The sequence below is a fragment of the Micropterus salmoides genome, unplaced genomic scaffold (genome assembly GCF_014851395.1).
Source record: "Micropterus salmoides isolate LMB-PRFRI ecotype aquatic unplaced genomic scaffold, ASM1485139v1 Ms_hic_scaffold_13, whole genome shotgun sequence".
Taxonomy (NCBI): Eukaryota; Metazoa; Chordata; class Actinopteri; order Centrarchiformes; family Centrarchidae; genus Micropterus; species Micropterus salmoides.
In genome coordinates this window covers 2,069,629-2,082,201 of record NW_024040374.1, presented here as the reverse complement: position 1 = coordinate 2,082,201, position 12,573 = coordinate 2,069,629, and the positions used below count along the sequence as shown (strand labels likewise).

At 38.9% G+C, this 12,573-nt stretch overlaps 1 protein-coding gene across 1 annotated transcript; it reads right to left on the bottom strand.

Annotated features, from left to right (window-relative positions):
• Window positions 1–3,124: 3,124 nt before the first annotated feature.
• On the bottom strand, window positions 3,125–11,781 carry LOC119900242. Its single transcript, XM_038715033.1, has 3 exons — window positions 10,794–11,781; window positions 9,056–9,109; window positions 3,125–4,643 (listed from the first exon to the last, which is right to left on the bottom strand). The coding sequence occupies exons 1-3, from the start codon at window positions 11,179–11,181 to the stop codon at window positions 4,408–4,410; spliced, it is 678 nt and encodes a 225-aa protein (XP_038570961.1). The 5' UTR covers window positions 11,182–11,781; the 3' UTR covers window positions 3,125–4,407.
• Window positions 11,782–12,573: the final 792 nt, after the last annotated feature.

Sequence of the window (12,573 nt, the reverse complement as noted above, 5' to 3'; positions counted from 1 at the left end):
AATTGAAATGACTTTCTTATGTTGCAGGAACCCAATAACCCAGGATGTCAGTTATCCATAATAATCCACTAATTTTGTTCATGAGAGGTTATCACATAGAGGTTCCAACGTTCATTTCTGTTTGTGTAAGGGTTAGAGAAACAGGATATAGAGTGTTTATTAGTGAGCTTTAGAGGTGTTGGTAGGTGTTGTGTTGGCACTTCTAAGATTAACTCTTCACTGACAGTAAAATATGTTGCGGACACAGTTTCTCACAAAAACGGTTTTGTATCAAAGGGTGCTGAATTGTAAAATGTAAACTTAGCTGATATACAGCAGTATAGTATGTTGTGTGAAAAGCTACTGAAAAACACAGGGACAACCGACCTCTTGGAGGAAAATGGTCAGAATACATCAGGGTGTATTTTCTGCTCTGTTTTGGAGCTGCTGGATCTTACTGCAGCTTTTGACAGCATCCTGATTCAAAGGCTTAGTGGGTGGGTGTTTTTCTGTGTCACTTGCTCCCTACAGGTCTGAAACTGCTGCTGTTTCCTCTGGCATGCCTCAGGCTTCTGTCTTGGGCCCTATATTATTTTCTTTGTGTTTGCTTCCCTAAGGTCACATCATTAGCAAATTTTAAAGGCATCTCTTATCACTGTTATGCTGATTATATCCAGCTGTTTGTCTCTTTTTAAACAGAAGGTGATCCTGCGTTTGAACAGTGTGGGCTCTGAAAAAAACGTTCTTCCTACAGACATATGCTCTGCTGTCTCTGATGATGCCTTTTTAAAGAGGAGGAGTTTTTCCTTGCCACTGTTGCCAAGTAATTGTTCACGTTGCGTCTCTGTACATAATACTGCAAAGTGTACTATCTAAATCTGCTCTATATGAAAAGTGTAATGAGATTACCTCTGCTATGAATTGGCTTTATATAAATAAAATGGAATTGAGTGTTTGTAATCTGTTTTTAAGGTCTATTGTTGCATATGTTTTATTATCGTTTCTTTTACTGTTTTCGTGGTCTTATTTTTAATCATTTTTAATCATTTTACTCTTGTGAAGCAAGCTCTGTGAAAGGTGTTACACTAAATACACGTTACTTACTTACTTGCTAATAAACTTGTAATCTAAAGAGTTGGAAGGATGAAGCAAACAAAAATTTCTGTTTTCAATTTTGGTGTAAATAACACATTAATGGATTTAGCAAGGACCACATGATCAACGGATGCGTTTAAATTATTTACTGATGAAACAAAAGCCTGTGTGCTGAGGCTGAGACTCACTGTACAGCTTTGGTTTGTTGTGGAGAAGCTTCAGTGGGCTGTAGCACCCAGGCAGAGTGGAAAAAGAGGGGTGAGGTGCTCTTGAAACTCCATTTGATAACTCCAAATATAAAATAAGATAAATAATATATAATATTTGTGCAAAAAAGTGCAACTTTGTGGATATGCTGCTTGGGTGTAATAAAGAGAATAATAATATACATGCTCACAGTAATCATGAACAGAATGAGCCTGTTGGAGACTTAGCTCCTGTCTGGTGATTGTAGAGGCTGCAAGCACTCAGTGAGTAGCAGGACTAGTCAAGCAAGGTGACAGCTCTTGGGACGAAGCTGCTGAGGTGAAAGGATGGTCTCACTGAGCGAGCGAAGGGAGGGGTTTAGAACAGATGGTTACCTGGGAGGGCAGGGTCACTGGCAATCCTTGCTGCTCTTTCATTAGCAGCTGTGTCATGCACGTCTTTAATGGAAGGGGAAGCTGACAGGTAGCAACCACGCTTGGAAGTGTTGGTAACAAGCTGGAGTTTGTTCTCACATTATAGGATGGCAGAAATATTTCAAACTGAAAAGGTGCCTTACGGTGATGAAAAATTTAGACCTGGGCTGGTTGTGACGTTCTGTCAAATGAAATACCTCCTTTTTGTTTGCTGTGAATCTGTTGAAATCTGCAATGCTGATTTTCCAGAGGGGTTCTGTTAGAATTTGATCCTAATTGTTCAAGTTTAAAATGCTTCAAAAGCTATGCAGTCAAGTGATAAGTCATGTCCTTCAGATGACAATACAAGTGCCAGAAGTGTTTGTCTTGTGTTTGTAGAGATATTTCACTAAAAAACACAAATGTCAACCTCGTGGTGGCGCTAGAGGAAAAGTAAAGGGATCACCAAAGTCAGTAGGATTTTGAATATCTGAACCAAATTTTGCAGCAATCCTTCCAGTTGTTGTTGAGCTGTTTCGTTCTAAACCGACCAACAGACCACAATTACACCACTAGTCTAGCTTAAAATACTAAACATCAAAGGACTCCCACCAGGGTTGGCTCAAGACGTTTTGAAGCCCTAAGCAGAATTTCATGGCACAGATGTCCCTTTTCTTTTGATATCATATTACACGTGTGAGCCATGTGCCGTGCTCATTAGTATTTCCATTGCATCCTCACAGCAGTTGGTCACTGCATTGAAGAATGTCTGATACTGGAAGTTGTTGCGGGAGGGATGGATATAGGAAAAACATACTGCAGCATACGTCCTCAAGGTCATGTTACAACAATTCCCTCTATGGATTTTGTGGTAATAAAATAAAAAGCTGTGCATCAATGATTTTCTCTAAGGAAATGTTATTTTAATGCTTTACCACATCAGGAGGACACCACTGTTTATTCAGTTGTCCCTTTGACATTTTAGACTGACCTACACTGTTACTGAGAATTTTAATTCAAGTGAAGAAAACTATGACTTTAAAATTGTGTCTACTAAATAAATGTTTAAGAATTTTAAATAAAACCAAATTATTATATGTTCAGTCCTGGGCTAAGAATGATTTATTGTTAATTTACCATCAATCAGGAAACTTATAAAGGTTTTAAACTGAATTAGAACATGACAAACAGGCATATTATGTAATAATTCACACTATCTAGCTGTAAATGGAAAATAAATGAGAACATTAAACAAATTGTTAAAGTCAGATTGATTAAAATCAATAGCTGATTATTTGCTCAAAGTAAAGCACTTTTTGACAAAAATATCTTAACTCAAAAGCAACTTACTAACTTTTCCTGAAGTTCTCAAGTATGAAGTTGACAGTTGTCTCTGTGAGGAGAGAGGTAAAAGTCAGTAATGAATCTGAAAATAATAAACAAGTATTTAACGATAACACTGTTGACCATGAGTGTTTATTAGATTTAGACTTGAAAGGAATACAGTGATTGCGTCAAGGTGGTGGGAAAAACAGTTAACGTCTGGAAAATGATCGCTGCTGCAGAGTTAAACACCAATATATGATATTTCACTTAGTTACCCTGCCATCTGTAAGTAAGTACCGCCTTACTCTTTCATCCCAAATATGATAAAGTGTGTAAAAAAGGAGTTCATAAATCAGTAACTTCAGGTTGAACAAACTGATATCTTCTCAAATAAACAGTTTGCAGTGGCTTGTGTACAGAGTATAATGGTGACAGAAAAATAAGCCTCATTAGTTGTAGCTTTGAGTGGTGTCCCAGACTCATCATCAGCAATACATAGCCCTTAACAGTGAGGTAATAAAGGTAAACAAAGGCTTTGACATCAGCCATTTCACATGAAATATTAAACATTAGAAAATGAACAAGCTATGAACACTTTTTGCGTCATTAGGTGATGCCATTTTTAGACATTTAACCAGAAAGGTGAATACCAAGAAATCATAAACTTTCGACAACTGAATGTCTCAGTATGCTTTTTTTTACCGTAATAATGGCTATTACTTTTATATTAGTTTTTTTTTTTTTGCAATCAGGTGTAACCATAGCTCTTCAAGGTGATTTAGCACTTGTTTACATCAAGCTAATTACATAAAACTACAAAATACTTTTATTTTATCACTGTCTAGTGAACTTTTTTGCTTCCAGTAAATACAGCATTATTATACAAAAAAAAGAAGGTGTTAACATTTGTAGCCTTCCTGTGTTCTTTGAGCTGCTTGATTTTACAATAATTACTACAAAAAAAAAAGGAATCAAAAAATGATGTGATAGTTTTTCCGGAGGTGACATGTTAACCTTTGCCGGCAGCAATATTACAGTGAACTGCGTGTGTCACATTAACGGAGTGGTGTTTTCACAAGGGGTCACTTGATAAAAGGGGTCAGTACGATGAGGACTATAAGTAACAAACTCAGACTGCTTGTCCAAAAAAAGCTGCAGCCGTCCTCTCTAGTCATCTCCGCAGAAAGGAGTCCAATCTGACACAAACACCAGCATCTGATACGTCCAAAGTTCCAGCACAGGTTGACAAAGTCCCCACTGGCCCAACATTACACAGGTATTACAGCCCACCTGCAGGTGATTTAAACAGTGGATAGAGCTTCAATTCATGACTTGTAAATCCACTTGAACAAGAAATGCAAACAACTACGCCGCTTTATTTCTCTCAGAGCAGGTCAGAAGGACACAATTAAGTCCCAGAGTGAGTGTCAGGAGGTCGCTGCTGTAACGTCTCATCTATGGTGACCACCGTCTCCTCCGGTCTGTTGGCGCTCAGGCAGTTAGTGTGGTTCAGGGATATGTAGCTCATTTCAACCAGCCGGGGCATCTCACCCAACTCACTCATCTCGTTCATGTTGTTGGTGATGCAGTTTATCTCAGTCTTGTTGCGGTTAGTGGTAACTCGACGAGAGCCAAACACCCACTCTGAAGAGAGACAAAGGCATAATAGCAATATTACTCTAGAAGCCAGCACAGATGAAGATAGGGTGACCAGATGAGAATAGGTGAAATGCGGGACAGGGGAGTTGGGGTTGGGCGTGGCCTCCAGTAGCAATCCATAACCATGAAAGTCAAAACTCAGCGCTTAAATTAATAATTTTTGTTCATTGAATCTTCTCATTAGGAAAAAAACTGTCCTTAGAAAAGTCTAGTCAAGTTGTATGTAACGCTGTAAATTACGGAGCCCCTGAAGTCATGTAAGGTTATATTTTTTATCTTGGACGCACAAGTAATGGTGGTGGTGATGGTGCAGTGGATAAGACGCATGTAAGTAAGTAAGTAGTAAGTAAGTATGTAAATAAAGTTTATTTGTATAACACCTTTCACAGATAAAAATCGCAAAGTGCTTCACAATAAAATGTAATACAATACAACAAAGTAAAATACAGTGCACAAGAAATTTTAAATACAAATGGAAAACATAGAACAAACTTGTGGGAACAAGAAAATAATGTAGTTATTAGCTTGATAATTATCTTGTTCCCACAAGATAATAACTTGTCCGCACAAGATAAAACAATCATCTTATGGGACTTCAGGGTCTCTGGAGTAAATCATTATCTGTTACATACAATTTATTATATTTTATTCATTTCATCACATCTGTCTGCACAACACGCTTGTCAGAACTCTCCTTCTCCGTGGCTTCCTGCAGCTACACTTCCTCTGTGGTTGCAACTGTAACTCACACACTGTAACTCTCGCCTTGTTATATTTCTGACCTTTTAGTCCCATACACACCAGCACGTACCTTGAGATCCTCGGGCAGAGGTCTGTTGTCTGTTCCAGAGTCTCGACTGAAAACTAAAGGGGACAGAGCGTTTGCTGTCAGGGCCCCGAGGCTCTGGAACAGCCTGCCCGAGGAAATCAGGTCGGCTGAGTCAGTGAACTCTTTTAAGTCCCTTCTTAAAACATACTTTTATGGGAGAGCTTTTCCCGATCTTATTTGACTTTATTTTATCCCTTTTATTTGATTCTATTTTACTAACTTTATATTTATCTTAAATGTGTATTTTAGTCTTTTCTTTTCTTTATCTTGTATTTTACTAATTTTATATAAATTTTCATGCTCTTATCTTTTTTTGTATTATTCTTTACACTTGTTAAAGCACTTTGTAACTTGTTTTTGAAAAGTGCTCTACAAATAAGGATTATTATTATTATTATTATTATCTACACATCAGTCCGTGCTGCAGCCAATGGAGAGTAGGACCAGTTCCCATCTGTGGGCAACACCAAAAACATGTTTTACAATTATCAGTATGTAATGTTTTATTAGGTTTTAACTAATTGAACCTTATGTTTAGTCTAATTTTAAGGACAAACAGGACAGAATTCAGGACAACTACTATAATTCGGTCCCAGCCTGGTCACCATAGGTGGAGATCATTGTTTCAGTTAGCGAAATGGATATCTTAGTAAAGTAAATGTACGCAAGTTGTTAATGCACTAACCCTACTTAAAATAATTAGTACAGTTAGTAGTTACACATACTGACAAGCTGCAAAAACTTTTACATCACACAAAATATCAGCAACATAACTTTCGTGTCCTCTATGATAGCTCATGGGGAGCTCTGATAAACCCACTGTACACCACCTGCCCTAGCTGCTAAAGTGCCGGGTGTTTTTCTCAGGGGTTGGTGGAGGCAAAACCAGAGCTAAAAAGGGAAGATAATGTTGCAAATAGGCCACTAACAAATTAGTAATAGCAACTTTAAAAAGTAGGTGTAGCTCTTCTGACCCTGGGTGGCCAAACAAATGTCTTAAAGCAGCTGAGAGTATTTTCCATTTTGGAGATATTCTTTTTTTCCAGCACTCACAGTAAACATGCCATAAGCTCATAAATGATTTTCATTCTTTCTTTGCTTCTTTCTGTACTTTTTTTCTTGGTTACCTTTGTTTAAGTCTTCTCTCTTTCTTTCCTTGCTTTCATCTCTTTCCCTTCTTTAATTGGACCTTTAAAAAATGTATTTATCAGGAACCATGTGCAAAAAAGAATCTTAAGCAAAAAGAAGAGATTTAACTAGGGCTGCTACATAACAATTATCTTAATTTTTGATTTATCCTCAGGCTACAAAATATTTTTTGTCTATAAAATAACAGAAATGTGATGAATAAATAATGATCATCACAATTGACCAAAATCCACCAAAATCCAAGTTTTTATTTTTTTTTTGTCCAACCAACCAAGTTCAAACCCCCAAATTATTCAACCCACAATACAACCAAGAAGAAAACACTCACATTTAGGTAGCGATTATTAGCTATTATGTTCGGCATTTAATTTTCTGTCAGTTGAATAATAATTTCAGTTTTAGCTTAAACAACATTCAGTCTACAGGCACTGGGCAGCTAAACTCAAACACTACAAAATAATTTCCTGTCTTATAGATTAAAAAACTGAAAATCCTCAAAATTCATGTGCAAAATGCTATTTTAATTTTCCTTCTAATCGTTGTTTTTCACTTACAGGTAAAAACCTGAATGCTGGACTGTTTACAGGCAAGACCGTGGTTTTACTACTTTTCTTTAAATAAAGTAATTTTGAACTGTTTCCACCACCATTTTATGACAAAGCTTCACAGATGCAGCCGGGAGTGGAGGTATAAAGCGCGACCACGTACATCCTGCAACATTCATGCATGAGGCAAAAACAAGCAGGCCAAGTATTTAGTACGTGCACAGAACAAGGCTGCAAACTTCATCTGACAGAAAGTTATGATGGGTTCAGCCTCTGTAATTCCATTAGAGGCAAAGCACCATAAAATTGTTTCTAGGGTAGATGGCTGCAGCACAGAAGCCCCGTCATGTGTGGTGGAGCCTTTTTGAATTGGGACACATCAATCATTGTTCTGTCAGATGAGGAGCTGAGATTAGGGCTGACAGTTGTGACTGCGAAGAACAGACAGAAGGCAGAACGGACCCACAGAACTGCGATACATGACCACAAGGGTGTAATTTTACACTCAGGAGGGGTTTGTCTCCCTCACTTTTGTTTCAGGTTGATTTTCTGACTCAACTTACTGTCCAGCTGCTGTATGCGTTGTGAGCAAAGAGAGGAGTTGATAAAAATGTCGATACACTTATATGAGCTTCATGAACAGCAATGAGTCGTGTGACTTTTGTACACTGGCTCTACTTATTGCCTGAAAGGAATACCTGCAGACACTACTTAGGGCTCAAAAAAGGATTTGCAAACTCTGATTGTTTTGGGGGGTAAAAAAACCCATTGAATCAATATTAACTGTAAACTAAACAGTTAATATTGTCCTGAAACAATGCTAGAAGTGAACCTCAGACCAAAATAAGACAGGAAAGCACAGTTATTTTGTAGTATATATACAAATAATACAATTACCCATCATCAAGTTTCAGTTATCTATAAAGAAAACTGAAAATGATTTGAAGTAGGGTTACAATACAGATGGAAAAACACAGTCAAACAAATTGCATCACAACTTGATTTTGTTTAGTTAGTTCAAATGTTTTGTTGTTTTATTTTTACCTAAATGCTTAACGCTTCTGTGATTATTACTTCTATTACTTCTACTTGTGGATAACTACCACCACTACTACTATTACTACAACTAATGATATTAATGACAAAAATTTTAAGACCAGAATAATATGTTTTTAAAGGACAATTCTGATTTTCAAGGAAGGTTAAAATCAAGGACTTGGGTAAAGTCCAGTTGTCCATGAGTTTAACCTGACAGATTATGAACAAGTCAACAGTTAAAACAGATTAACTAAACCACTGTTTTGGAAAGTAAAACTAAAGTGAGAGCACTTAAATGTTGGTAATAACCTCTTATTTCACAGGAAAACTGTGTGCACATGTTCCTAGATCTCAGCAGTTAACTTGATGATTATAAAGTTATTATTATTATTATTGTTAGAAATGAGTTGCACGGACTATGGAAATAGTTGCTATAAATGTGTCCATTTTCCATTGTTTTGTCCTTATGTATGGGCTCTATAGTGTCTACAACAGCCTGTTTTATTTTTTGATGTTGCACCCTGTCACAAGAGTGAAGCATCTTGCTGTGACCAGCAACTTGACAGTGTCTTTTCAACCTTCCTCTTGTGAGAAATAAAACACACATTCTCCACATTTACACCTCAGCAAAATGCCCAGAAGCCCAAACACCGTGTCTCCTGGGTGTTTGTGTAAATGTGTATGTGTGAGTTTTCATATGACAGTGGGAAGGTCAGGTGAGATGAAGGTAGACTGACCTGCTGACCCACTGAAGGGGTGAGGGGTGGTCAGCATGTCTCTGTGGCAAAGCTAAGTGCAACAGACTGTGACCCGTGTGAGCTGTGTTTTTTTTTTACCTGGTTCACTGGTTTCACCGCCGTCACCTTCAGCAACGATCGGCCTGCCTCCGCCTACATGCATGGAGCAAGTGAACAAGCATGTTAGTCTGTGTCTTGTAAAATAATAAGGACAGGTTTGATAATGTGACTGAACAGAGACAAAGATACAGTGATGTAGAGGTCCCAGTGCAGGCCTTGCTCAAGCCTTTCTCAGGCTTTATGCAAGATGTGGCACCTACCCCCAGGTAAAATATAAAGTGGATTTAAGTTTAAAGTAATCCATGGTTAGGGTTAACCCGCCTAAACCTGCTGTGTTTTTGTCCTACCCAGAGTCAGATTCCTGATCAGAGCCACGGTAAATCACCTCGGTAGGCTACTTTGCTCCCTCTCGTCAAACTTTCATAGCTGTGTTCACATCACTGGGTGGCAGCTGAGCCCATTTAAATTGCTAACTTAGCTGACTAGCTCATGGCAGTTAGCAGCAGGTATGACCCTCTATTTTTTGGGAGTAGGAATTTGAATCTCAATACTTAGACATTGTAGAGACAACCCCTGAGTTTGTTACATGGCCCCAAAACTTGGTATTAGTCATAATCTCAAAACTGGCAAAAGCATCCCCAAAATGAAAAACCGAAAATTTCTTGTTGTGCCTCAAATCCCGAAATCTGATGTAACCCCCCGAAAATGTTCTAATGTCTTAATTCATTAAAGCACCCCAAAATCCAAGGTTTGGTATTACACCTGCCACATTTTGTCACGAAACCCAAAAACAAAAACCCCAAATTTTCTAGAATTTTTGCTCCTAAATTTCTATTTTTTTTATCACACTCTCAGCATTTCTCCTCAAATATAGCTGGCGACATTGTGGCACTATTAAAATTCAAGGAGTATGCCTTTGAATACATTAAATTATGATAACAAAATGTATCCAGCGCATTTTCCCCTGGTGGTTAAGCCCCCCCTGCAGCTGCCTAGATGGATCCTGTCCTGATTTACCCCTGGTGAGACATTACTGAAATCTTCTATTTTACCTTAACTCACCTGATGAGCTGACTTCCAGGTCAAGTCAGAATTATGAGACTAAGCGTGTCTTTAAAATAGTCATTCATTATGTATCGCTCGCAGGACAAAAAACTGCAAACCTCCTCTCCATTTCTCATACTGACACTTCCTGACAGTGTAGTTTGTCAGGACGTCTTTCTCACAAGGTCATTGGCTTATATGAGTAGAGCTACTGTACATCTGCATTAAAATGACTTGGGATTCTTTTGGGAGGGATGCCAAAATCCTTTCCACAGTTTACTGGTTGCAGTTTACCCAAACAACTGCCATTGTGCATATTCAATTAATAAAGAACATGTCTGTTGCTATTTCAGGGAGCCCCCAAACCACTTCATTCATCTATTAATTAAGCTGTTTGTATTCTGTGTTGTCAGTTTCATTTTCACTAAAGCATTTTTCTTGAAACAGTGACTCTCAAAGTGGGCTCCAGGAGGGGTCCTTAAATGGGTACCAGGGGTCAAAAATAAAAATTGGGAGAAGGTTAAGGTCACTAATATTTTTACAAGTTAGGCTACTCCAAAATATTTAGTCCTGATTTTATACTTTTACCACCTTTTCTTCACAGTAATTCCAGTTCTTCCCATGTTCCTTTTAGTAATCCCTGTGCAAATGTATGCACACACTTACTTACTTACACACACACACACACACACACACACACACACACACACACACACACAAAGGGATCACATACCGACAAATTCATTGACCACGTCTTTCACCAGGTGTCCAACAATCGCATAAGCCACCGCCACCACCACCAGCGCAGCCATGACCAGGTAGAGAACCGCTTTGGGCAGCGGGATGGGGTCTCGTGCAGGTGTCCGGTAGTCCGTGTACAGCAGGTCACTCTCCGAGTAAGAGTACTGAAAGATGTGCTCCATGCCCGAGGTATGGTTGGAGTTGAGAGGCGGTTTACTTGCGCTCATGGCGCTGTCCGGCTGCAGAGCTGTCACCATGGTGGTCGTCACATCCTCCGCTTTGTCCATGTTGACCAAGCCTGTAGTTTTATTCATCAGAGGCAATATCTGAGACAGAAAATAGCTCCAGTCCTTTATGGCACTCGTGTTGCATAAAAACATTGTTTCTATACCATGCAATCACCACAAGTAGGGTTGAATTTGTCACCAAAGCGCGAACAATCCGCTGAAGACGCACAGAATGACCAGATTCTCCCAACTTGTCGTCCTTGAAAGTAACAGTTTTTTTATAATCCAACAGGTTCCCTCTGATGCATAAGTGTCCGTCTGACAGAAGCTCATCAGTGCCTCTGAAAACTTATCCAGCTTTCATTAACGAAACGCCCAACGCGTCATTCATTGACGGGCTGCGCGGCTTTTACGCACAAATAAGAATGAATTTTGTGCGTCCAATCTTTGGTTTATTCCAAAAGAGAAATAAAAACAACACAGCGGTAAAGTACAACAGTGTCATCCAGCGAAAGAAAGGTGTCAGAAAATAGGTCAGCCTTCTCCCCCCGACCTTAAAAGCGTGTAAATGTTGGATGAAGGAGACAAGAATCTGTCACCGTAGACCCGGCGTCCCCGCGGCTCTCACATGCAGGAGTCACGACGCATCCTCTGCTGCTCTCAGAGGTGTCCGGAGCTGAAATGTGCGGCAGGGAGACCAGGTACACTGGGGCCACTTGATCGCCCTTCCTGTCCACTTCACGTGCGGCGATGTTCTTCGGACTATGCGGCCTGAGGTGAGTTCATGTCTTTACCACAAGCTGGTGTTTCAGACCTCACAGCGTTGTTTCTCTGCTCAGAAATGAACAAATCCAATGAATGGTGAGGTGATTTAAAATGAGCCCCAGCGGAGTAAGAGGAGAGAGATGGAGCTCTGTGACCGGACAGGCTGTTGTCTGTCAGTGCCTATAGCTAAGTTTAAATCGGATAAAGCCTCAGGAACTTACACAAAGGTAAAACTAGACCTAGTAAAAATTTTAATTAGCACAAAGAAAAGTGAAATGCTGTAAAAAACAAAAACACAAAAAATAAACTAAAGTTACCCTCCAAGTGAACCCAAATCATTAATAATAATAAATATAATAAAACACACAAAAAAGAAATTTAAGTAATTTAGCTTGTGGGAGGGAGGGTCTTGGTAAGAATACAGCTCAAAAATAGATCTGATTGGCGGGACAAAATTAGTAGCAGTGGAGAGATGTGCGTAAATCTCTCAGTGTGTGACTGATAATGTACAATATATTGATTTAAACAGTTATTTTTCAAATTCAGCTGCATGAAAGAAAATCTGTCACGCACTAAATTAGAAATTTAACCTGTTTCCTAAGGTGGGACCCCGGTAGAGATGCAACCGGAAACACTTAATTTTCTGTCTGTCATCTTTGTTTGGGTCAAGTTGAGATGATCTTTGTGAAATGACTTGAAACTCAATTAACTGTGGCTACACTGGAGGTAATGTTTTTTTCTATGTAGGACAGAGGAGTTGTTGAGATGTATGTCCATGTC